The sequence below is a fragment of the Papio anubis genome, chromosome 11, assembly GCF_008728515.1.
Source record: "Papio anubis isolate 15944 chromosome 11, Panubis1.0, whole genome shotgun sequence".
Taxonomy (NCBI): domain Eukaryota; kingdom Metazoa; phylum Chordata; class Mammalia; order Primates; family Cercopithecidae; genus Papio; species Papio anubis.
The window spans coordinates 13,924,859-13,950,750 of NC_044986.1; the positions used below are offsets into that span (position 1 = coordinate 13,924,859).

At 52.7% G+C, this 25,892-nt stretch overlaps 1 protein-coding gene across 6 annotated transcripts in view; it reads right to left on the reverse strand.

The window, feature by feature from the left end:
- GRK5 (G protein-coupled receptor kinase 5) overlaps positions 1-25,892 on the reverse strand; it is a 251,195-nt gene that overhangs the window by 122,352 nt on the left and 102,951 nt on the right. For all 6 annotated transcript variants that reach the window (XR_002524477.2, XR_002524476.2, XM_021943740.2 and 3 more), the window contains exon 2: positions 9,286-9,381. Coding sequence is in view for 2 of the 6 variants with exons in the window: in XM_021943740.2 (XP_021799432.1) it covers positions 9,286-9,381 (96 nt within the window). In the remaining 4 variants the exon portion in view is untranslated. The remainder of the gene's footprint in view (positions 1-9,285; positions 9,382-25,892) is intronic.

Sequence of the window (25,892 nt, forward strand, 5' to 3'; positions counted from 1 at the left end):
CTGCAGGCTTCTAGATAACACATGTCCTTTCAAGGAAACACGCCAGGCAGAGCAGGGGCCTGGGCAGAGTGGGATGCTTCCAGCTTCCCTGGGCAAACTGTGGAGCCACGGGGAGGAAGGAAGGCTGAGGACTGCAGGAATCAGGGCAGGCTTCCAAGAAGAGGAAGCTCAGGCAGTGCTCCAGGAAGAGGAGGATTCTGATGACTCCAAGGCAGCAGTCTTTGGGACACTGAACCCACTTCACCTCAGCACAAAAGCAGCTGGCCTCATTCATCATGTGTAGCCGATTCAGCTTCTCTGGGAAACTCCAAAACCCTCTCAAAGGGTCCTCAGCCTCTGCCCTCAAACCACTACCACCGTGAGGATGACGATGACAATGATGATGCTGATGACAACGATGGCCTGTGTGCGACACTCTGCTGGCCCTCCCAGAGGCTCTACCAGGTTGGTGTTAGCGTCTCCAGTTTATACACAAAGAAACTGCAAACCAGAGAAAGTAAGCTATTTGCTCAAAGTCACAGGGCTGGGAGCAGCAGCACCACCACTTGATCTTGATGACAGTGACGGAGATCCTTCCATGAGCCCTCGCTGCTGGACAAGGGTGGCCTGTGACACAGCTCCGGCGACTGCAGCAATGCCTAGCACAGAGGAGGAGCTTAACAAGTATCCATCAGCCAGTGTCTGGTTTAAAGAACATGGGCAGGCTGGACATGGTGGCTCACACCTGTAATCCCAGCACTTTGGGAAGCCAAGGCAGGTGGATCACATGAGGTCAGGAGTTCAAGACCAGCCTGGCCAACATGGTGTAACCCTGTCTCTATCAAAAATACAAAATTAGCTAGGCATGGTGGTGGGCGCCTGTAGTCCCAGATACTCAGGAGACTGAGGCAGGAGAATTTCTTGAACCCTGGAGGTGGAGGTTGCAGTGAGCTGAGATTGCGCCACTGCACTCCAGCCTGGGTGACAGGGTGACACTCTGTCTCAAAAAAAAAAAAAAAAAAAAAAGAACAAGGCAGTTGGGCACAGTGGCTCACACCTGCAGTCTCAGCTACTCAAAAGATTGAGATAGGAACACTGCTTGAGCCCTGTCTGGTCAACATAGTGGGATTCTGTCTCAAAAAATATACATCAGAGAAAGATAAAGAAAGAGAGGAGGAAAGAAAGAAAGAAAGAGAGAGAGACAGAGAGCGGGAGAGAGGCAAGGCAGGCAGGGCAAGGCAGGCAGGCAATGTTGGGTGAATAACCAAGAACTAGGCTACTTCAAGGAAATCTTCACACTATGAAGATGGTTTTTTTTCCCCCCATGTTAAAAGATTCTACATTTTCCTCTAGGAATCCCCCACAGCCTGGGGCTTCTGCTCCTGGAAACAGTTAAGGCTTTGGCAAGAGGCTCTCCCACAAGGCAACTCAATCTCCCCTGTCTGTCTGCGAGGGTTCGGGGCACCGCTGTGGCATGCCAGACGCAGCAGCTACTTTCTGTGAACAGCCTCCTCATAAACATCAGTCCTGTTGCGGGGTGGGGAGGGGGCCTTGATTTATTATATAGCTTTTGGACAGTTCCTACAGAAATATTGCCAAACAGTAGAATAATCAACTCTTTCACTCAAGCCCCCTCAGACTTTTTTTAATGAAAGAATAAAGTACGCAATGAGCCTGAGCTAAATAAATAAAAATGCCACACTTTTGCCCAACAGACCTTTCTGCGTCACTGAGAAATATTTGCAGACCTCAACAATCTTTTATCTTTGTGATGACGTTCCAGCCTTCCAAGTTTCGGACATCCTAAGAACTTCTTTGGTTTAGGCTCTCTAATGATCTCCCATGAACAATTATCCCATTAACTAATAAAGTCACTATTTGATGTTTCAGCGAGCAGACGTTAGAGAACCCCTTCCTCCTCTCCCGGTCTGTCTGCCCTCTGCCAGTTCTGTTGAAAATCTGTTAGTTCATACCTGGGGCTCACACTGGAAGCAGAGATATGTGGCAAGGAATCTCTCTCTTCTCTATTTTTTTCTTTTAGAGGTTCTCGCTCTGTCACCCAGGCTGAAGTGGTGCGCAGCAGCACATTCAGAGCTCACTGTGGCCTTAGACTCCTGGGTTTGAGCAATCCTCCTGCCTCCGCCCCTCAAAGCACTGGGGTTCCAGGCCTGCGCCACTGCACCTGGCCTAGGAATCTGTTCAATGCTCATGGCTGCCACTCACAGTCCTGGCTTCTAGGTTGAAGAGAAGGCAACATCCATCCACCCACTCATGCTGCTACAGCAATGGAGACGCCCAGATGGAGAGACCGTGGTCCAGGCCCTCAGGGAGCTGTCAGAGAGATCCCTTAGGAGGCCAGGAGGGATGCCACTTCCTCCAGGGAAGTGGGTGCAGACCTTTGCCATGGTTCTGCAGCTCAGCAAACTGCTCCAGACCCTTATGGAACTTTCTTGATTTGTCATCTCATCTTAATTTCAGTCGGTCTCCCACGCTCACTGGTGAATGAGCTCCAGGAGAGTAGCGATCGGCTCAGCTCCCCCGTGGACAGCACGTCTTCAGGGCTCACTAAATATGCATTGAATAAGCAGGGGAGCTCACCACACACACTTACGAGATACAATAGAGATAGAAATGTCCACCCCTTTGAGCGCCTAAGAAGTCGCCCTGCTTTGAGTACCGGCTGGGGCCCTGCCCACATGTTTATGCAGCAATATGCTTACGGGGAGTTGCAAGGTGTCACTCCAGACCAGGGACCCGGCTGTCCTGGGAGGGTCATTCTCCCCTTCAAGCCTGTTTACTCCACCACCAATGGGTGGTGGACAAGATGTCCTCCAGCCCCCTGAGCTAAGGATTCTGTGAAAATCTGACATCACCGTGATCATGACTCCGACTACAGCTTCAGAGGAAACCAACCTGGCCCAGGAGCCACCGGCTTCCCCTCCCCACTCAGTGGCTGTGAGACTGTGGTTGAGTCACGTATTGCGCCGAGCTGCCTCATCCGAATGGTGAGGATGGCCGGGGGGTTACAGCAGATGCTTCCTACAGTGCCTCCTAGGGCCAGACTTTAATTACTTTAAGTGTAGGCTACTGGCTAAGGTTAAATTTGGGTACAGCAAACACATGTCACCAATTTTTAAAAAAGAGCTCTAATTTCTTTTCTTTTCTTTTTTTTTTTTTGAGACGGAGTCTCACTCTGTTGCCCAGGCTGGAGTGCAGTGGCTGGATCTCAGCTCACTGCAAGCTCCGCCTCCCAGGTTTATGCCATTCAAAGAGCTCTAACTTCAAATATTTCACCTCATTCATTCCTTCATTCACCCAGTATTAATGAACCCCTATTATGTGCCAGACACTGTTCTCATAGTGAACCAGGCAAGACACAGTTGCTATTAACATAGAACATCTAGTCCAGTGTGGGAGACAGAAAATACACAAGTAAACGAAAAGATGACTTCAGACGGAGTTATGGGTAAGAACATTAAATAAACAGCACTATGGGAAAGGATGCAATTAGAGGGAGGGTATGGTTTCTTTTTAGAAGGCTTCTCTATGGAGATGATATTTGGACTGAGACCTTAAAGTCCCCTGGAAGAAAAAGTGTGAGGAAGAACATTCCAGGTAGAGAGAACAGCAGGTGCAAAGGCTCCGGGCTGGAGACAAGAGTGTGGTATTCAAAGGACAAAAGGGAGAACAGCTTGTGAATGGAGGAGGAGGGAGGGATCCAAGATGAAAGTGAGGGCCAGCTCATGTAGGGCAGCACAGGGAGGGTACTGCCAAAAGGACCACGGATAGGATTTAGGGAGTCCATGGACTGGGGTGGAGAGAAATGTCATCTTTCTTTTCACCAACCTCTAACTGAAAATTTGCACTTCCTTCAATTATGAATGTAGACAACAACTACAATAATGTCAGCAGTGCCCAGGACTTGTCACTGACAGAAATCAAAGATCCATTCCTATCAATTGTTGCGGATATCTGAAAGCTCACTCAGGTTCATGACAAGTTCAAAATTACAATAGCTGGCCAGGTACAGTAGCTCACGCCTATAATCCCAACACTTCGCAAGGCCGAGGAGGGAGGATCACTTGAGCTCAGGAGTTTGAGACCAGCCTGGGCAACATGGCAAAATCCCATAACTACAACAAATACAAAAATTAGCTGGGTGTGGTAGTGCATATCTACAAAAAATACAAAAATTAGCTGGGTGTGGTAGTGCACATTTGTAGTCCCAGCTACTCAGGAGGCTGAGGTGGGAGGATAGTTTGAGCCCAGGAAGCAGAGGTTGCACTGAGTCAAGATCACGCCACTGCACTCCAGCCTGAGTGACAGAGTCAAACCCTGTGGCAAAATAAATAAATAGAAATAAATAAATAAATAAATCAAAATTACAATAGCTATTAGACCCACAGTTAGACCTTATAATTTAAAGTGTTAACAAAGAAGCACATCTATTTCTGTATCATACATTTTAGAAGTATGTGGTAAGCATACTTAAAAAGGATCAGTTTCCTCTGTAACCCTATGTATTCTATTTTATATATAAAAGCATTCTTCTGATAAGGGGTCTACAGGCTTCACCTTAGGGCAAAGTGCTTACAAGCCACAGTGAGGAGTTTGGGTTTTACTGAGTGGGATGGAGAGCTGTTCAGGTGGTTTCAACAGAAGAATGATTTCACAGGGTGCAGTTTTCATTTTTCAAAAATCACGCTGGCTGCTAGGTGGAGATGGTCTGTGGCCGTCCAGGGCAGGGCTGAAGGCAGAAGGCCAGGGCTTTAACAGACCACTGTTTGGGGCCATCCAGAGATGGCAGCATCCTGGGGTCCTCATGGGTTCTGTCCTCAGCTCTGATCAGGAGCCTTCTCATGGCACCACCTCACACCCCAAAGGGGCCCTGTCACCTTGGCAAAAAGCCTGCCCCAGGACATCCTCCCAAAGAACTTCAGAAAGTGAGCTCATGTGTCCACAAGAAAAATAAATGCGGTATTGGCCGCTGTTCGGTTTGTGTATTGGTCTAGGAAAGAAATGAGAATTTTATTTTAAAAAGCCTTCCAGCAGGACCCCAGCAGAGACTGGACAAACACCTCAGCGACGGACTGTAAACAGTGGGAAGGCCCAGACCCTGGCCCCGTGGCCACGAGCTGCAGCCCCATGGCTCATGTCAGTCTTCCTGCCCTTCCCAGGCCTCTCTCCCACGGCACTCACACACAGAGCCTTTTCAATACCCTCCGGCAGAACAGAAGAATCCATTTCCACACGCCAGCACGCACGTTCCTCACACCATCCCAGGGGATTGGGCCCTGCCAAGAGGCCAGTTTATGGACCTGGAAGGACAGACGGGGCTGGGGCCCATGGTGGGGGAGTGGTCCATGGACGGAGAAAAGCTCAGAGCCCAATCCTGTGCTCCCAGGTCCCCCACAGCGGAAGTGAACGAGGTGGGACCAGGCAGACTAGAAGCTGAGGGACACTCAGGTGCTCCCAGGACAACACCTGGGAGCTCATGGGGAGGAGGCCTAGAGGGAGGAAATCTCAGAGTCTTTTTTTTTTTTTTTGAGATGGAGTGTTGCTCTTGTCGCCCAGGCTGGAGTGTAGTGGTGCAATCTCAGCTCACTGCCACCTCCACCTCCCAGGCTGAAGCAATTTTCCTGCCTCAGCCTCCTGAGTAGCTGGGATTATAGGCACCCGTCACCATGCCCGGCTATTTTTTGGATATTTAGTAGAGGCAGGGTCTCCCCATGTTGGCCAGGCTGGTCTCTAACTCCTGACCTCACGTAATCCGTCTGCTTCGGCCTCCCAAAGTGCTGGGATTATAGGCATGAGCCATCACGCCCATCCTAGATCTGAGAGTCTTAATTTGGAAGGAGGGCGCTGGGAGGTGCACCAGGCCTTGGCAGGGCTAGTTCATCTCAAAGTATGAGAAGCTGTATCTCAGGGGAGAAGCGGAAAGCCAGGGTGCGCTAGCTGTTTGAATCCAGGACTAGGTTTGCACTGAACCTAGTCCTAGACTATGGACTGAATGGCTGTGTCCTCCCTGAAACAGACATGTTGGAACTTAACCCCCAGCATGATGTTATTTGGAGGTAAGGCCTTTGGGAGGTGATTTGGTCATGAGGCTGGAGCCATCACGAATAGGATTAGTGCTCTTATAAAAAGAGACAAGAGCGCTCTCTCCCCCGCCCTCTCTTTCTCCCACTCCCCACCATGCAAGGATACAAGAAGACAGCCAACTATAAACAGGAAAAACTGGGCCCTCGTAGGACACCAGATCTGCCGGCATTTTCATCTTGGACTTCCCCACCTCCAGAACAAAGAGAGATAAATGTCTGTTGTTTAAGCCACCTAGTCTGTGGGAATTTGTTATAGCAGCCCATGCTAAGACACAGGTTACATGAAGGAGGAAAAGGGGGCGCAGTGGCTCACACCTGTAATCCCAACACTCTGAGAGGCCAAGGCGGGCTGATCACCTGAGGCCAGGAGTTTGAGACCAGCCTGACCAACATGGCAAAACCCCGTCTCTACCAAAACTACAAACATTACCCGGGCGTGGTGGCACGTGCCTGTAATCCCAGCTACTAGGGAGGCTGAGGCAGGAGAATTGCTTGAACCTAGGAGGCAGAGGTTGCAGTGAGCCAAGATCAAGCCACTGCACTCCAGCCTGAGTGACAGAGCAAGACTCCATCTCCAGAAAAAAAAAAAAAAGCAGAAAGTCGGTGTCTGCGTTGCTGGCAGGAACTGTAGCAGAAATGTGGCAGCTCTACAGTAGCCAGCTGTGCCAGCAGCTCCTAGCTCAGCTGGGCTTGGCTGCCCCTTTCCAGGGTCTCTGGCTAGAGAGAACAAGCTTTTCTGCAGGGGGAAGGAGGTTTTTTGTTTTTTTTGTTTTTTGTTTTTTGAGGCGGAGCTTCACTCTTATTCCCCAGTGGTGAATTTCAAATATCCAGTTCCTCCCCAGAGAGCCTTTCACACTTGTGGGGCAAACAAGACACTGAGGAAAGGTGCTCTGGCAGAAGAGGACCCTTCTGTGCTCTGAGAGACTCTGGCCTGGAGCTCATTTAAATTCTGAAGTCAAAAGAGGCTTCTCTGAGGAACTGGCCTTCATATCTGGCTGTGCCCCACAGCCCTCCTGGCATCACCACCTGCAGACAGTTTAGCCAGGGCCGGGAAGCACCACCCTGCCAGGTGAGCGTGGCTGTGCAGAGGTGCCCGCTTCTCACAGTGCTCCCCTTGGAGATGCTTTCCTCCTGTTGTAAGCTCTCACCTCCAACTCAACACCCCAGAAAGGTCTCTCCGAGCAGCTCTGTGGCCCTGAGGATGAGTGCAAGACGTTCCCTGGGGCCACCGTGAATGGGTTGTGAGGTGACATCCCTCAGTTGGGAGAAGCTGGGCCCAGCATCCAGGAATGGCTTTCTGGGCAGCCAGCACACCCAGGATGAACATGACAGAGAAGGCTCGGCTCACCAGAAAGGGGGTACTCGCTGGGCACACATGGGTGAGATGCCACCATGGCAACTAAGGTCTCCTCCCCAGTCCCACCCCAGGCCCTGTTCTCTATGAGCCAAAATTAGCATGAAGAACAAAATGGACCCCCAGGAGGAAATGGCCAGTCACCCGAGGGGTTCTCCCTGGCTCCCCTCTCTGAAGGCTCCCCATAAAGTCTCAGTGGTCAAATCCTCCCCAGTAAGCTCCAGCCCCAGAAACACAACCCCTCTTCTCTTCCACCTGACCCCGAGTGCCCCCAGCAGAAAAGCATCAAGGGTGCACATGACATCCAGGGCACCGTGGTGTCTGTGGGAACTCCAGAAAGCACACCAGCGTGCAGAGGAGCGTGGGCCCCTGGTCTCCCGAGGAGGGCACCAGCTAAGCCCTTTACACACATGGTCTCATCTGACCCACTCTACCACCCAGTGACTGGGTTCACAGTCAGTGTTACAGCTGAGGAAACAGGCTCAGCAGGGTAAATTAACTTGCCATGTGGCCAGTAGAGAGGGCAGGATCTGAACCCATGTCTGCCTGGACCCAGAGCGCCCGATCCCTCAGGCCAGCCCCACTCTCGGCCGGAGGACACCGTGGGGATTCTGATGTGCCTGGGGTTTTAGGGATGGAAGGTGGGTCTTGAGGATGTTTCCTGACCCTTCAGGATCCCGCCTTGCTTCACCTGCTCATGTCTGCCTTTGTGGGGCGGGGCACAGATGGCTTCCTATCACCTATCAACGTGGAGTGTGGACTGAGTGGCCCGGGGCTGGGACGGAGCAAGCCTGGGGGTGGCAGGTAAGTCCCCCTGGCCCTGGAAACTGGTGGGGCCAGGCCATGAAGAGGCCATTTAGAAAAGCTGAATAAATGGCTACACGTGGCCTTGAATTCCAGGGCAGGCACGGGGCAGCTCACCCCTGGCCCTGGGCAGAAGGCCCCAGAAAAGGTGGGCCTATGGAGTTCTGGGCGGCGCGACCCCATGCCCAGCCTTCAGTGGACTTGAGTCTTCTTAAACGTGTTCAGTATGTCCATGACCTCTGACAATAATAAGCGGATGGGGAGCCCTCACGCGGTGACAGGGAAGGACCCACTCAGGGCACAGAGGGCAGAAGGGCCAGGGCCCCAAACACTCTGGAGTAAGGCCTCACAACATGCCTGCCCCCTGGGCGCTCTCGCCCAGGCACCCAGGCCTCCTCACCACAGCTGTGTCCTGCATGGGACCAGGCACAGACCCACTTGGTTGGCTGCTCTTAGAGGTGCCTGGTGTGTGTGTGCTGGATACAGGGGCCTAAGCTGTGCCACCGAGCCCAGTGGCTCCTCAGGAGCACTGGCATCCCCAGCAGGTGGAAAGGAGAGCCCCACCTCACCCCGCTCTCAGCTCCCAAAGCCCGGGCTGCCTCCTGAGGGCAGGACCCACAGGCTCCAGGAAGAAAGAGGAGAAGTTACAAGAGGGGGCTCTGTGCTGGGCCTGGCCCACCTCCACTGCCCTCCCACCAGCTGTGTGACTTTGGGCCAGTCACAGAACCACTCTGTGCCTCAGTTTCCCCATCTGAAAGGTGAAGTGAAATATTAAATAATAGCACCTGCCTCAAAGCGTAACTGGGAGGAGGTCACTCTGCCCGGCACATGCCATATATTCAGTGAATACTGGTTGGCTGTTTATGTCGATTAGCAAAGAGGTCAGCCTGGAGCCCCTACCTGGAAGCACGATGCTGTGCCCACTGATTGGCATTTGCCCCCCTGCACAGACGGCCTGGCAGCTCACCCGTTTACCTCAATGCACAGATGGCTTGGCGGTTCACCTGCTCCTCGCTCCCCCCACGGCTCCCAGGCAGGACAGCTTACCTATGGTCCTTCGGAGGTCTTCACACTGGCTAATGTGAGGGAACTTCAGGATTTCCTTCCACTTCTTGCTTTTCCCTTTGCGCTTTCCTCCGCCCCCTGTAGAGATGGGGAAAAAGATTCCAGACTGAGGCTCCAGAGCCTGCGGGGCCCCTGCAGTGAGCCTGCCCACCAGCCTCCTGGGCTGAAAGACAGGGACGGCTGTAGATCAAGCCAGTGACACACCCCCAGCCCAAGACATACACATACACACACACCACACTCCCCAACACACACACTCTTCCTCCCAGGTGGGCTCTGAGCCTCAGTCTCCCATATAGTCCTGCCCGACTCCAATCCCCCAGCACTGAGGCCCGGGGCTCCCCTGCACTCCACCCACACCAGGCATCCCCCACTGCTGTTCCCCCACACCAGACCACAGCCTTCCCACAGCAGGGGCCAAGTCTGCCATGTCTGAACGTCCCCTTTAGCTTGGGACATCCCCGTGGGGCGGAGGCACAGGCAGGTGCCCATGGCCCCTCATGGCCCTCATTTTGTCCTCTCGCTTTCTGTGGAGAATCTCCTTCCCCAGCTGGAGGCCAGATGTTGGGGGAAAAGGACTTCAGTTTCCATTTGTCAAGTACCCCCTTCTTCTCCCTCCTCACAAACCCCAAAGTCTCTGAGGCTAGAAGGAAGGAGGGACTCCTGAGGGGCCCTGCCTCACGTCCTCCCCAGTGTATACGAATACTGAGCACATGGACGTAATGAACATGCACACACAAGCATGTAATGCACACACACAATGAATGCGCACTAGTAATGAACACATGTAATGCACAGACATGTGTAACGTGCAGAACCACATGAGGCACACACAGGTGTTCCCATCATCCTCGCACTCCTGGTCCAACGGATGGTGGACAGGTGTCAGGAAGCACAGGTGCAAACAGCGATGGGGTGCAGCTCTGGGCCTGAGTGTCCCTGAGCCCACCAGCGTCTGGGCCTTGGACCTGGAGGCACTGCTGTGCCATGTGGCTGGAAGGCTCCCAGGGACCGAGGTGCTGTCACCCACCCTCCGCCCTTACAGTGGTCCTTAGCCACCATCTGTCCGTGACTCACCACAGGTCATGGAGACCTTTGTGCCCCTTGGTTATCAGGATTTTATGTAGCTCATCTGCTTGTTCCGGGTGGGTACGCAGCCCCTCCATTCTCTCACCCTCCCAGGAGTCGGCTGGGCAGGACAAGGCCCCGTCTGCACACCAACAAACCCAGGGGAGCCCAGTGGCACTCAGCTCCAGCCCTCCCCAGACCAGCCCAACCCGTCCTCCACCTTGCTCTGGCCCTGTGGCCGTCCCCTGCTGCCCAGGCAAGCCTGGACCAGAACCCACCGTCTCTGAGTCCTTGTCCGTGAACTGGAGACAGTAAGGCCTTCCTCCCAAAGCTGAAAGGAGGGATAACAAGGTAGCGTGTGTTTAAAACTAGGCACAGAACCGGGGCTTCTTAACTGTCATCCAAGCTATCCTGGAAAGCTAAGGTCATGGCCCTGATTAGCCAGTGCACCTGCCTCTGAGAACGGGACCAGAACTCCGCTCCTGGTGGCCAGGAAGCAGGAGAGGGTGCTGATGGGGAGGAGTCCATCTCTCTCCTCTCCTCTTATCGCATCTTCAACCCAACTCCCTCCTCTCCAACCAGCCCCAGCGTCCTCCTCTCAAATCTCCACAGACGGCCAAGGTCTCACACTCTGGGGGACAGAAGGAATGCATATTGGGCACCTGCCGTGGTGAGGCTCCATCTGTACATGACCTTGTTTAATCCTCAGAATAACTCTTTGAGGAAGAAATCACTGGGCCTGCTGGTGGCTCGACCCACAACACACTCACTCTTTCCGCCAATGGGGGCCACACACATAAGTGCCCACACATTTCATGCACACATAAACATACACGTGCATACTGCTCAGCCCTGTACTGGCCCTGCCCGGGGCCAAGCCCCTCACCTGCAGGCTTCACCCTTACTCTACAAGGCAGGAACTTTTTTTGTTTCTTTTTTTTGAGACAGAGTCTCAGTCTGTCACCCAGGATGGAGTGCAGTGGTGCGATCTCAATTCACTGCAACCTCTGCCTCCCGGGTTCATGCGATTCTCCTGCCTCAGTCTCCCAAGTAGCTGGGAATACAGATATGCACCACCACGCCCAGCTAATTTTTCATATTTTCAGTAGAGACAGGGTTTTACCATGCTGGCCAGGTTGGTCTCAAACTCCTGACCTCAAGTGATCCGCCCGCCTTGGCCCTCCAAAGTGCTGGGATTATAGGCATGAGCCACTGCATCCGGCCGGCTGGAACTATTACATACCCAGTTGACAGATGAGGAAATTGAAGCATGGGGGAAAGGAAGCAAGTCACTTATGGCCCCGTGGCTCATAAATGGCAGAGCCAAGATCCCAGCCTGAGCAGAATCCAGACCCTGGGCTCTTGCTCTTGCTGTTCTGTCTGTAAACCACCATTTTGGGTGCCCTGAACACAAGAGAAATTCTCAGAGGATCAAAGAGAAAGCTGCTGTCAGACTTCAGGAGTGATGCGGCAGCCATAACGGGAGCAGAAGCAAGGATCTAGTTGGGGCCGCAGCCTGTGAGCTCCCAGAAAAGCAGCAGGCTGGACCAGAGGCCCGCAGGGTCGCCAGTGTGTCCCTTAGGTGGCTTGTTTGTCTGCTTGCTTGTTCACTGAACCGGTTGCCAACATTGAAAAATTAGGAGATTCCCAGATGAGGACACAAAGGCCTAAGAATGATATAATGGACGCTGGGGACTTGGGGGAAGGGTGGGAGGGAGGTGAGGGATAAAAGACTACACACTAGCTACAGTGTACACAGTTCAGGTGACGGGTGCACCAAAATCTCAGAAATCACCACTAAAGAACATTCCATGCAACCAAACACCACCTGTTCCCCCCAAAATATTGCAATAAATAAAAATGAGGAGACTTCACATCGAAATCCAGATCTTGGACGTCTCTCACACAGCCAGGCACCTGACATGGCAAGAAGCAGCCGGAGCTGGGCAGCAGCTGCCCGGGGGACGGCACATGTGGCCTCCAGATGAGTCAATCTTCATCCAGCCGCAGCTCTCATTCAGGCAGCCTAGAGGTTCTATGCACGCCCAGAGAACGGCCACCCTCTCAAGAAATCAGCCTAAACCCTAGCTGAGCAGAGTCAGACATTCCCATCCCAGCAGCTGTGAGGCCTGGGAGGGTCATTAGAACTCGATAGGTCTATCCCCTGCTCCTCATTCCCCTCACACACTACTGATTCTCAGACCTGCAGGCATGAAGCACCATTTTTTGCATGCGGCAAAATATGCATAACATAAAATGTACCAGTTTAACCATTATTTAGGTGAATGAGTCAGCGGCATTAAGGACGTTCCCATTGCTGTGGCATAACATAAAATGTACCAGTTTAACCATTATTTAGGTGAATGAGTCAGCGGCATTAAGGACGTTCCCATTGCTGTGGAACCATCACCACCTTCCGTCTCCAGGACTTTTTCATCATCCCAAACTGAAACTCTGAACCCATTAAACATTAACTCCCGTTCGCTCCTTCCTCCCAGCCCCTGGCAACCTCCCTTCTATGCTCCATGTCTATGATTGTGACTACTCTAGATACTTCGCATAAGGGAATCCTACAATTCATGTTCTTTTGTGTCTGTTCTTTCACTTAGCGTAATGTCCTCGAGCTTCGCCCATGTTGCAGCACGTGTCAGAACTTCACTCGTTTTGAAGGTTGCATAATATTCTGTTGTACGGATATACAACCTTTTGTTTATCGTTCATTTGGGGATAGACATGTGGGCTGTTTCTACCTTTTAGCTATTACGAATAACACTGCTATGGATATTTGCATACAAGTATCTGTTCGAGTCCCTGCTTTCCATTCTTTTGGGTATATACTCAGGAGGGAAATTGCTGGATTATATGGTATATATGTTTAAGTTTTTGGGGGAACTGATGAAGCACTCTTGACAATACAGATTGCTAGGCTGCACCCCAATCCTCTGTGACTGGACCCCAGGAATGGAACTTCTTACAAGGATCCCCGAGTGATTCTCAGGCAGCCAGTCTATGGAAACCAGGAGTCTATTTTATACACGCACACTTATAGATTTATTCATTAAGAAAGTTAACATAGGTTCACTGATTCGTTCAACCAATATGTGTTGAGCACCGATTAAGCGGCGAGCCCTCTGCAGGTGCCAGACGCAGTGTTGCTAGCAGGGAAGACAGACATCAAAGGCATTACTTCAGTGGTTCCCAACCCCAGCGATGGCCTCCCAGGGAACATTTGGCAATGTCTGGAGACATTTTTAATTGTCACCACTGGGTGGAGAGGTGCTACTGGCAGCTAGTGGGTACAGGCCAAGGATGTGGTTAAACATTGTGCTGTGCACAGGACAGCCCCCTGGAACAAAGAATGGTTGGCTCTAAAATGTCAAGGGTTGGGGCCAGGTGTGGTAGCTCATGCCTATAATCCCAGCACTTTGGGAAGCCAAGATGGGAGGATTTGTTTGAGCCCAGGAGTTCAGACCGGCCTAGGCAACATAGCAAGACTCCGTCTCTACTAAAAATAATAAAATAAGTAGCTGGGCATGGTGGTGCACAGGATTGCTTGGACCCAGAAGTTCGAGGCTACAGTGAGCTATGATCATGCCACGGCACTCTAGCCTGGGTACTTTCAAAAGAAAAAGTAAGTCAAGGGTAGGGATGTGGAAAAATGCTGCTTTACTTAATGACCATTTTGACCAACATTTAGGAAAAGAACAGGGGTTGGAGGAGATCTGTTAGTGATGGGGCAGCTGTGGTGGGGGTAGAGGCAGTGGGAAAGGTGAGCCACTTGGAGGCAGCTCCAAGCCAAGGGTGCAGACTCTCCAGCTACTGCCTGGGCTCACTTTCCTCCTCAATCCTATTTCCTCAGCTTCCAGAATACGGCAGGGAGACTATGGTGGGCAGGATAACACCCTCAGGGATGCCCTAATCCCTAGAACCTGTGAGTACATTAGGTTCCATGGCAAATGAGCATTAAGTTTGTGGATGAAATTATGGATAATAATAGGGACATTATCCTGGATTATCCAGGTGGGCCCACTGTCACCAAAAGGGTCCTAAAATGTGGAAGAGGAAGGAAGAGCAGCCATTGTCAGAGTGATACAATGTGACAAAGACTCACCAGCCATTGCTGGCTTGAAAGACGGGAAGGGGCCGCGAGCCAAGGCATGCAGGCCAGGAAGGATTCTTCCCGGAGCCCCCAGAGGGAACACAGCCCTGCTGATGCCCTAACTCACTGAGACTGTGTCTGACTTCCAATCTCCGGAATGGTAAGATACGGAACGATAAGATACTAAATGTGCGATGTTTTAACCCACTTAGTTTGTAGCAATTTGTTATAGCAGCAACAGGAGTTAATACAAGGATGTTCTCAGCAGGGGATCCCCCTAAATAACAGCAGGCACCCAGAATGGCCTCTCACCTCACATCTGGCTTCCAGTTCCTCTAAAAGTCCCATGAAATAAATCCAACCTTCCATAACTCAGATGGGCTGGGAGAAGGTTTCACTTCTTAACAAACAAAACCTGCCTCAGAGAGGGCACCAAGTCTAGACAAATGTTTGGCTCTCAAGCTGCTGCAGCGTTATGAAGCTGCATATTTGATAACTGAAGTATTGGCACTGTTTATTATTTCATAGGACTTGATTGCTTCTCTGTATCCCGAGAGGGGGCAGGGCCCAGTCACGCCACTGCAAAAATTCCTCCTGTGTCCTGGTCCTTTGGCCCCAGCTGCCCTAGGCCCACCTCCCTGCTGGAGAGGGGTGTTAGGCTTACAAGGAGCTGGGGCAATCACCTCCCACCTCCCCTGTGCTCAGGTCCCAGCAGCAGGAATGACTAGTTCCCAGGCCTGACCACCCACAGGCTCAGCCCGTTCTCCTTGGCCCGGTTCAGGGCCTCGGTAATCGTCTTCCTAAGCTTTATTTCCCTCCCTGCCTCTGCTCTCAGGGCCTTTACACTCACTGTTCCCTCTGCCAGGAGCACCTTCTTCCTACCTTTCTGAACGTTTCTCACCCACATTTCCAGTCTTAGCCTGAATTTTGCCTTCCTGGAGGTCTTCTCTGACCTTGGTTGTGAAGCAGGCCCAGTCTCCACGTGCCATGGAAGTGTGTGGGAAGCACTGGTCGGTCAGTCTGTCTGTCTCTCTCTGTTGAACACGCACATCAGCTTACAGATCCGTTTATCCGTTCTCTCAATGCATGCCACTTTCATGGACTCATTCAACCTCTACGTGCAGAGTGACTGCTGGACTCCCAGCCCCAGCTTACAACTCTCATCACCACCCGAAATCTTCCCACTTATTTGTTTCCTTGCCCGTCATCAGTCTCCCCTGCGCTGATAGCAGACCCGTAGTGTCAGGGACCTGCGTTTCTTGGTTCTCTGTCACCTTCTCCTTGGTCCACTGTAGATGCCCAAACTGTATCTGCTGAGTCATGCTTTAGGTCCGGCCACCTGGCAGCCCCTCCAAACCCTGTATGCATCATCGTTTCCCCCCCACTCTGACCCTGCAGGTGTGGCTTTCTCTGCCAAGAAGGCTTGTTCTTCAAGCTCCAGCTCTAGTGTCCCTTCTCGTGCTGCCCTGAAGAGGCAGAGCCCCTTGTCTGGACCACAGCCCTCTCCCAGCTCAGGTCAGACCTGCTCCTGGGAAGGGGGGGGTGCAGCTAACACTTGCTTAATTACAAGCTTCCATTAAGTTACTTGGCTGACTGGGTAAAGGCATGAGTGCTTGCAGGAAGAAATGACAACCTCCCTCCTCCCTCCCTGCCAGCCCTCTGGGCTGAGCACTGACCTCTGGGCACTGTACATTCGGCCCTCATTCAGGAGGTGCTGACCCTATTCACAGATGAGAAAGCTGAGGCTCAGGGAGAGGAATTAATGGAGCCAGGGAATAAGCCACACACCCAGGCAGGAGCAAGATCTTCTGCTGGCGCTAGCTCGCTGCTATTTCCTGTCCCGAGGAGCCTCGGGCTTTATTTGCTTTCCCAAAGGATCCTCTGCTGTTCAGGGTTTACCTTCCAGCTACCAGTAACGAGTCAGGGAAGAGGACGTGGTTCCTGACCTCATCCAGCTCATTCCATGCATCAGAGAGCAAAGATGAGCAAGACAGCTGGGGTTGTAGCCAGGCAGGTAGGGGAGGCTGCATGGAGAAGGGTGACCCCACCAGGTAAGGGAAAATGGCAGTGACCGAGGCCCAGGGCCAATCGGGGGGGGCTCCCACTCTGGGGAAGGCACCAGAGGACCAAGGTGGCCTTGCATAGGAAGGAGTCCAAGACAAAACCTGGAGATTTTCGGCAGACAACAGCAAGGTGGGGTGTTCCCTGACTCATGGCTGCCACTGGCCCTTTAGAGGGGACAGATTCTAGGGAGGGCATTGCTTGTCCAATCCCACTCTCACTCCTGCTTTCTCCAGCCCCGGGGGCTCCCTCGGCTGCCAGCTGCCAGCAATGTCCTCCAGCAGGTGCCCTCCTGCCAGGCTGGGGAAGTGTGTTAAGGGGGAGGTAAGGCAGGAGGAAGGAGAGTGGTTAACAAAGGGGTGGGGGCCCCACAGGAGGAGGGCATGTGCTAGCAGGGAATGGAGTGCCCGATGGAAGGCAGAAGCAAAGTAATAATAAAAAGCCACTGATCCTCAAGCATGGGCCAAGCACTCGTCTCAGTGAGTTATTGAGACACTAATGCGTTTCTTTCTCTTGTGGCTATCCCCAGGGAAGAATAAAAGTATCATTCCCCCCAAAAAACTGCCATGGGAGAAGAGGCTGTCTCGGTGGGGGAAGAAACTGACTTGCTGTTACTCTTGTTGCCTTTGCTGTTTCTGAGAGTGGTGTTTGTGCTTTCAAGGCAGAGGCTGAAATGAGCTGGCATGGAGAACGGAAGGGAGAAGCTGAGGCTGGAGGAGGTGCGGTGCTTCTGGGGAGGGCAGTGGGACCACCTGAGCTCCAGGAAGGCATTGTCCCTGTGGCAGTGTCAGCCCAGTGGGATGTGGCTGGGGTGCAGCGATGATGGGTTCCAAGCAGTGAGGGGCCTACAGCCCCCAGAGCCCCGTAACTACCTGGCACTGTGGAGTGGAACTGCCAGCCCAGCCCCTTCCTCCAAAGGACACTGGCAAAACTAGCAATAGTGGTGATCTGGACGGGCTAAGGTCTAACTTACTGGGCTCCTTTAAGCCCAACGGCTTCACATACCATCCTTGGGAGGGATGGAATAGACCTTTGCAAAACAATTGACCCTGGACGGCTTGTGTGGCCTTTGCTATACTCCCAGAGTCAGGGAATTTGTACCAGTAACACGTCACCTAGTTCAATTCCCACACCACCCCTGTGAGGTAGGTCCTAGTACTGAACCCGTTTGACAGATTCGGAAACAGAGTCCCAGAAAGGAAAGAACCTTGCCTCATTCAGGCAGAGCGTATCATAACCTGAACCAGGGCTCAGCTGTTCTGACTTAGTCTAATGTTCTTTTCCTCCCTGGTGACAAATGCGCGATTGATCAGAGAAAGGTTCCACGAGGGAAACTAAGGAAGGTTCTATGCATTTGTTGGAAGGAGCTTCCTTCTTGCCCTTAAGTCAGTGGTTCTCGGTGGTCCTTGGACCAGCAGCATCAGCATCGCTGGGAGCCAGTTAGAAATGCAGCTTCCTGGGCCCACCCTGGACCTACGGAATCAGACACTGGCCAGCATGGGTGACTTAATGAGCTCTGCAGGTGATTCTGGTGCACTCTCACTTTGAGAACCACTGCTGTAAGTCAAGAGAAAGTCCCTGAAATCAGTGAGCAAAAGGATGACGCGACCACTCTTTCTAGGAATTTCTTCCTCTCTGACTTGTTATTTCTGCACTGTCTACGTCTTCTAAAAAGGACCTGAAGACACACACACAGGCTTGGAAAAGTTGACTGAAAAATATTCCTCCCAGCTCCAGAATGCGGTGATCCTGGGCTCTGACTCTACAAGGTCGCTGCGTCCTGCCTGACTTGAGTCAAGCATTCTTCTCACAGCAGGATGCCTGGCAGCCGTAAAGCCGTTAACAAGGCCACTCACAGGGGCAGAAGGACAAACCGTATGAGGCCCCTCCTACACCAGAAAGCCTAAGCGAGATTGCAGGGAGAGCACCGAGACTGCAGGGAGAGCACCGCTCAGTTGCGGCCTTGAGGGGTCCGGGCCAATGAGATGGCCTCAGGGGCCACTGCCCCCCACTCTCCCCCAGGCCCTGATCATCTCCCTGTGAAGTTGGGCAGAAGTCATCTCAAGTCTCACACCTATTTTGTGTGCACACACACACACCCTGTCTACTGAATGCCTCTTTGCCTTCTGTTGACCCTTGGACCTTTATTGTTTACAGATCCCAGAGAAGAGAAAGTCATCCCTGGGGACGGGAAGGCAAGATCCACAGTGAACCTGCCGTGCTTTCTGGACCCTGAGTAAGTGGGGGCCTGTTTTCCCATGGGCCACACCCCTCTGGGGCAGACTCCTGGCATCCCCACAGATCAGGACATACTCACATCTTTGCACAGGCCCCAACTGGTCATAGTATAATAAAGAATCTGACTGGCCTTTGTCCCTGGCTCCTGAGAGGTGGCCTCTAAGTCCTTGGAATTTTCTGAGTAACAGGAGTGTCTTTTTCATTCATGGTAGGCCCCTGAAGCCATATCTCAGTTTATGCTAACAAGATGACTCATGGCGGGGCTGGCCATGCCAGAGAGACCAGTCATGGGATTAGAAGGTTGAGGCTTTGAGCCACGTGATATCACCCAGACTTCCAGAGAGACAGGGGGCCAGAGATTGGGTTCAACCATGTGCCCAGGGATTCCATCAATCATGCCTACATAACGATGTTCCAATAAAAACTCCAGACACTGAGGCCTGGGTGAGCTTCTTGGTTATCACACACCAAGTGTGCCAGGAGGCTCCAATAAAAACTCCAGACACCGAGGCCTGGGTGAGCTTCCTGGTAATCACACACCAATGTGCCAGGAGGTGGCACATCCATGGCAGCTTCACATCTGGGACCCTCAGACCTTGCCCTGGGCACCTTTCCCTGTCACTGGTTTGGGTATCTTTTTGCAATAATAAAACTGTAATTGTCAGTATAGCGCTGCACTGGGTTCTGTGAGGGAGTCTAGCGAATTATCCAACCTGAGAGCTTCAGGGGAATCCCTAAATCTGTTGCCATGGTCAGAAATGCCAGTGGCCTGGGACTCCCCAACCGTGTGGCAGGTGCCTGGAGTGAGGGTGGTCTTGTGGAGACTGTGCTCTTCATTTGTGATGTCTGCACTAATCCTGGGTAGTTAGAACTGCAGCTGTTGAGGCTGCTATGTCTTCAGAACCCTTCAGCCCAGCTCACTACCCATCTCCCGGAATCCTGATTCTAAAGGCTCAAGGAGCAAATCTGATTGGCCAACTCATCTTTTCTCTCCAGGCCACATGTCATGGGTCACTCTAGAGTTTGAAACAATTCGATGGGTCTGGTCCTCGTATGGAGAGGGCAGGGTAACATGGCACGGCCACCCCAGCTCTCAGCTCAGAGCAGAAACCCCTGGGTTGGGGCCAGGCATAACCAGAGGCAGCAGGAATGGGGCCACAGAAACTACCACCCCCATTTCCAGAATAGTTTGGGGGCACTGCTGGTTAAAGGCACAAGCACACGGGGTAGTGAGGGGCACAGGCTACAGAGACCCCAGGACTTCCCAGCAGAAACTGGCTTGTGGTTCAGAAAAGTCAGCATTATGCTATTGCAGGGGGCCACATTTGTTAGAAACCCAAACTATGTCATGAATCGGGTCTTTCGACTATGAATTTGGAGGGGGAGGAAGGAAAGCCCTGAAAACTGGAGAAGCTGCTCTCAACTGAATCAGTCTGGGGGGTCTCAGGTGTCGCAGTGACTGCATGCGGAAGGATCACTCCACTGCGTTCCCAGCCACAAAAGGCCGATGACTCATCTGCAGTCGAGTGGAAAGCAGTGTCACAATTCCGCCTGCGATGTCTGCGGGACTAAAGACTCCATCCAGTTCTTTTCTACCTAGGTGGGCTTTCAGGACTCAGCTCCCAGTGTGCTGCCAGCAGGGCTGGATTTCCAGAAAATGTCACCGTGGGGAGGCTGTGGGTGTTCTCAGAGTCAGATCTGGCCTGGGCAAAGTGGAGGCGGCCAGTTGTTCCGATGAGAAGGGGTTACCCCTGTGTTTACTGCCTTCTGTTCCTCCCTCCCCTCCACTGATACTTATTTTCCATCCACCTGGGTTCTGCCACCTTTGCCACCCCCAGAGTGACACCACCAGCTGAAACTGATGAGGTAGGCATGTGGCTTCTCACTGATTCTAAGTCTCTTTTCATCCAGCCCCGAACAAGGCAGGATCCCAATTACAGGGCCTGATCAGGGGCTGCGTCACCAAGTGACTCAAGCCTTTTCAGAAGCAACATGACTCCAGCCAAGTGTATGTGAGGTGACCTCAGCCTGTAGGGGACTTTCTCCAACCCAGTGCACTTGGCAACCACTGTGAAAGGGAGACAGGCCCCTGGTTTCGGGTGGGGGTGGGAGAAAGCACCATCCCTCTAGCCTCAGTTTTGTCATCTGAGATCCAGGACAGGGTGCAGAGCCCCTCTGTCAAGAGTTTGCTTTAAGATCCCCACAGGTGAGACACAGGATGAGGAGCCCACTGAGTGGGCCAGGCAGGGAAGGGGTGGAGTGGGGCAGATATAGGCCAAGGGTCTCGTTCTGTCTCCACGGCTCTCACCTTCTAAGAATAGCCAGCCCCTGGCTGAGTCCCTGACTCGGTGCACCTCCTCTACACAGCCTTTCTGCACACTCTCCAGAATCAGAGGGAATCCAGCCTCGGTCCTCATCCTGCCCTCAGTTCCTCCATTACTTCACTGCCCCAAAGTGCTGGAGCTGGGAGGTCAAGGTCTAGTGGTGTCAGGAGGAGACTGCTCCCCGTAACTATCCCCTGATTGAGAGGTTTAGAAGAAAACAACATGAAGGGCTTGCCAAAACACCTGTGACCCGGAATCTCTCGAGATGGGGCTTGTGCAGTGCCTCTGGATGGCATCGGTCCACTGTTCCCTGGGGCAGGAAGCATCAGGAGCTTTTAGGCGCCATGGTCCTGCTGCCTTCGAGTGTGTCCAGCACTTTCCTAGCTGAGCATAGGACCCCAGGTGGCAGGCAAGAGAGGGAAGTGGGGTGGTCTGGGGGACACAGAGCCTTTCCCTGTCCAAGGGTGCATTCCACGGCTGGCACCACCAGCTTCACCACTTGGTGGGGACTGGCTCTTTTCACATGAGGAGAATCACTTTAGAGACCTTGCGTAGGATCCAGCCCCAGGTTCCATTCATAGGGCTGACACTCTGATGTGGGCACAGCCAGGCCAGGGAGCAACTGCCAGAACTGTCAGGCCAGGAGGCAGCAAGAGTGGCTGGAACCCTTTCCGGGCCTGCTGGCCGCCTGCCGCTCAGTCAGGGGCTTGCTGTGCTCAAGGATTCCACCCAAAGCGGGGGCAAAAGGCACGGGCAGATGGGAACCGGGGCATCATACACCCCAGCCTTCCCAGCGGCTCTGTCCTCTACAGGAGCGGACATGGGGAGCAAAGACACAGTTCTCCTGACCCCAGAAAGTTCCCTGTGCCGCAGTCCTCAGCTATGAGTGTCTGAAATGTCTTGGCTGGATGGTGTTAGGCGCATGGGGCGGCTCAGGGCATCTGGGGCCTGCGGTCTGTGGGCAGGTGCCAGCACCTCCAGGCCCCTCCTCACGGCCACAACACAGTTGGGGTTTCCAGAGCAGAAAAACCTCAGCCTCAACCAGAGGGATCCCACAACCTCAAATAGGAAAACCAAAACCAACACCAGGCTGGGTAACTGGTCGCCATGGGGATGGGGACAGGGCCCCTTCCAGCACATGGGGCCTGAGAGAAAGGAGCACTCTGCTGTGGCCCAGGAGAGGTGGAGAGACTGGGGACAGTCCCTCCCAGGAAACCCTTCCAGGGAGGGCAGTGCTGACACCAGGCCACCTCCCCCACAAAGGCTACCTCCCCTCCCTGACAGTTGCACTGTTCACCAGGACACAACCATCCACTGCCTCATGACATCTTCACTGCAATGTAAGCAGGTGTCACTGCACCGCTATCTAAGCCTTGCTACATACCACCTGTGTGGCCTTGGTTAAGTCCCTCTGTGTTTTCTCCTGCAAACTGAGACACTGCTACCCGCGTTCCAGCATTCGGGGTCTTTCATGTCTGGGGATCCTGGCACCCCTCCGCAGGGTCCAGCCGCCGTCAATACGCCACCACCACTACCACTGCCACCATCATCACCACCACCATTACCACCTTCCCCATCCGCCACCACCACTCGCCGTCCCCACCGCAAATCATCCTGACCACCATTGCGCAAATCCCCATCACCACTGCCATTGCCAAATCGCCATCCGCCATATTCGCCGCCACCGTCATCGCAAATCGCCTGCCGTTACCGCCACCATCCGCCACCACCAAATTCTTCCGCCGTCCATCCGCCGCCGATTTACCGCCAAATCATCCGCCGCCGTCGCCACTGCCATTGCAAAATCCGCCCGCCACCACCGTCACCGCCAAATCCGCCACTGATTGCCACCGCAAATCGCCGCCGCCGTTGCCGCCGGATCACCGCCATAAATCACCGCCACTTTCAATCCGCCGCCGTTGCCACCGCCGTCCGCCGCCGCCGTTGCTGCCGCCATCGCCGCCGCCTTTCCATTCCATTCCATTCCATCCATTCATCATCCATTCCATTCCATTATCCACCATTCCATCCACCATTCCACGTTCCACCATTCATCCGCCACCATCCGCCATCCGCCACCGTTTCCGCCGCCGTCCGCCGCCTGCCGCCGCCGTCCGCCACTTTCCGCCGCCGCCGTCGTCACCGCCGCCACCGTCACGCCGCCAATCGTTGCCACCATAAATCCGTTCCTGCGTTGCCGCCACCATCACCATCACGACCACCATCCCCATCACCACAGCCACCAGCACCACCATTACCACCATTACCACCATCACTACCACTATCACCACCACCATCAGGCTCTGTGGATGACAGAACTGAGGACACAGAGCTGGCAAGGGACAAACAGCAGGTCTCAAGACTAGGTCCTCTGACATCTGACTCTACGTTCAGCTATGTCTATACCCTACTATGCCACACACATACATACACACACACACACACACACACACTCCCAGAGCTTCCCCATCAGCATGATGCCAGCGTCTGTCCCAACATTGCCAGGGGTGCCACAGGAAGCAGGAAGTCTCACAGGGGCACCATGATTCGGCATATACTGCCTCCCTGACTTCATCTCCTCCCACTCTCACCTCTACTCACTCCATTCCAGCCACACTCTTCTCCTCAAACACCATATTCCTGCCTGAGGATTTTTTCCGCAAAGGGCTAGATAGGGTCTCTGGGTCACAGAGACAGCGTGTAGACAAATGAGCATGGCTGTATTCCCATAAAACTTTATTTAAAAAAACAGGCAGTGGCTGGATTGGGCCCTCGAGGTACAGCTGGTCTCATTTTCTCTGCTCTGGCTGCTCCCTCTTCCTGGAATTCTCTTCCTGCTCCTTGGGAGAAAGCAGCCTCGGGTTAACAGTTTTGGCCTACTTGCAGCTTTTGCACAGCTCTCACTTTCTCCATGAGGCTGACCCTGATCACCATTAAAAAAATAATCATTTATTGAAATGAAATTCACTTAATATTAACCATTTTAAAGTGAATAATTTAGGCTGGGTGCGGAGGCTCACGCCTGTAATCCTAGCACTTTGGGAGGCCAAGGCGGGTAGATCACCACACGAGGTCAGGAGATTGAGACCATCCTGGCTAACATGGTGAAACCCCATCTCTACTAAAAATACAAAAAGAAAAATTAGCCGGGCATGACAGCGGGTACCTGTAGTCCCAGCTACTCGGGAGGCTGAGGCGGGAGAATGGTGTGAACCTGGGAGGCAGAGTTTGCAGTGAGCGGAGATCGCACCACTGTACTCCAGCCTGGGCGACAGAGCAAGACTCCGTCTCAAAAAAAAAAAAAAAAAAAAGTGAACAATTCAGTATTATTTAGTACATTCACATTGTTGTGCTTCTACCACCTCCATTTAGTTCCAAAACATTTAAAACATTTCTGTCACTAGGAAGGAAAATCCTCTACTCTTTTTTTTTGTTTGTTTGTTTTGAGACAGTCTTGCTCTGTCACCCAGGCTGGAGTGCAGTGGTAGAGCGATCTCAGTTCACTGCAACCTCCACCTCCCGAGTTCAAGCAATTACCCCACCTCAGTCTCCTGAGTAGCTGGGACTACAGGCGTGCAGCACCACGCCCAGCTAACTTTTGTATTTTTAGTAGAGATCGGGTTTTGCCACATTGCCCAGGCTGATCTCAAACTCCTGAGCTCAAGTGATCCACCTGCCTCGGCCTCCCAAATTGTTGGGATTATAGGTGTGAGTCACCATGCTCGGCCTCTACTCACCCTTTTTAATCCTACAACCTGCCCCCACCCACTGCCCCAGTGCCCCCATCTTGGGACCCCTCTGCCTTTCTTTTACTGCTAATTTCTAATTCCCAGGCACACATCGCCCTGCAGCAAGCGTTCTGTGTGGCTCCTGAGTTATTCTGCTCATTGCTTCCTGCCAGTCTCTGCCTCACCTCCCGCTGGAATGCAGACTTCATGGGAGTGGGTATCCCAAACTCTCAAACACCTAGAACAGTGCTTGGACATAGCAAAAGCTCCATCAGTCTCTGATGAATAAATGGATGGATAAACAGATGGGGGAGGCAGGACCGGAAGGGAAGAGATGATTTCCAAATGGACTTAGAAACAACAACAAATAAGCCACACTGCACACCAAAATCTCTGAGCCTCCATTTTCTGCTCTGAAAAAGGGAATACGACCACCTTCCCAGCAAGGTGGAGGGTACGCGCAGCCCCTCCCCTTTGTGTGCCTCTTCCCATCTCACTGTGTCTGTTGACCCAACCCTGGAGCAAGAGCCCCTCCTTCTAGGGCAGTGCGGAAAGAGAAGGGGCTCTCAACAGACAGGGAGGGCTAGGCTGCTGACTCCTCTGTCCACAAGCTGAATAACCACCGGCCACTTCCCCAACCTCTCTGAACCACAGTTTCCTAATTGGTCTAATAACCAACTGCCCTTTGTAAGGGTCGATTCGAAAATGTGCTTGAAGCCCTTGCACTGTAGGAGGCATGAGGTGGGCCATCATCCCATTTTAAGCCCTCTTGCTCTGCATCCCAACTGCCCAACGCCACCCCGCCTGGGGCTTCCTTCCTTTTCCCTCTATCCTTCTACATCTCTTAGGAGAAAGCAGACCCCTAGTCCTCTTTCAAACACTATTGATCTTAAAAATGTCTTTTCCCAAGAAGTAGCAGAACTGGGGAAAAAAAACAAAAGTTCTTTCCAAGGAAAATAATTTTTTAACGTATTTTTGTGCTTACGATGTTTTTGCCCACTCTGGTTTTCACAGTTGAGAAAAGTCTGGCCACAAAAATTGACTTTTCACTACAAGAGTAATCCCCTTCTT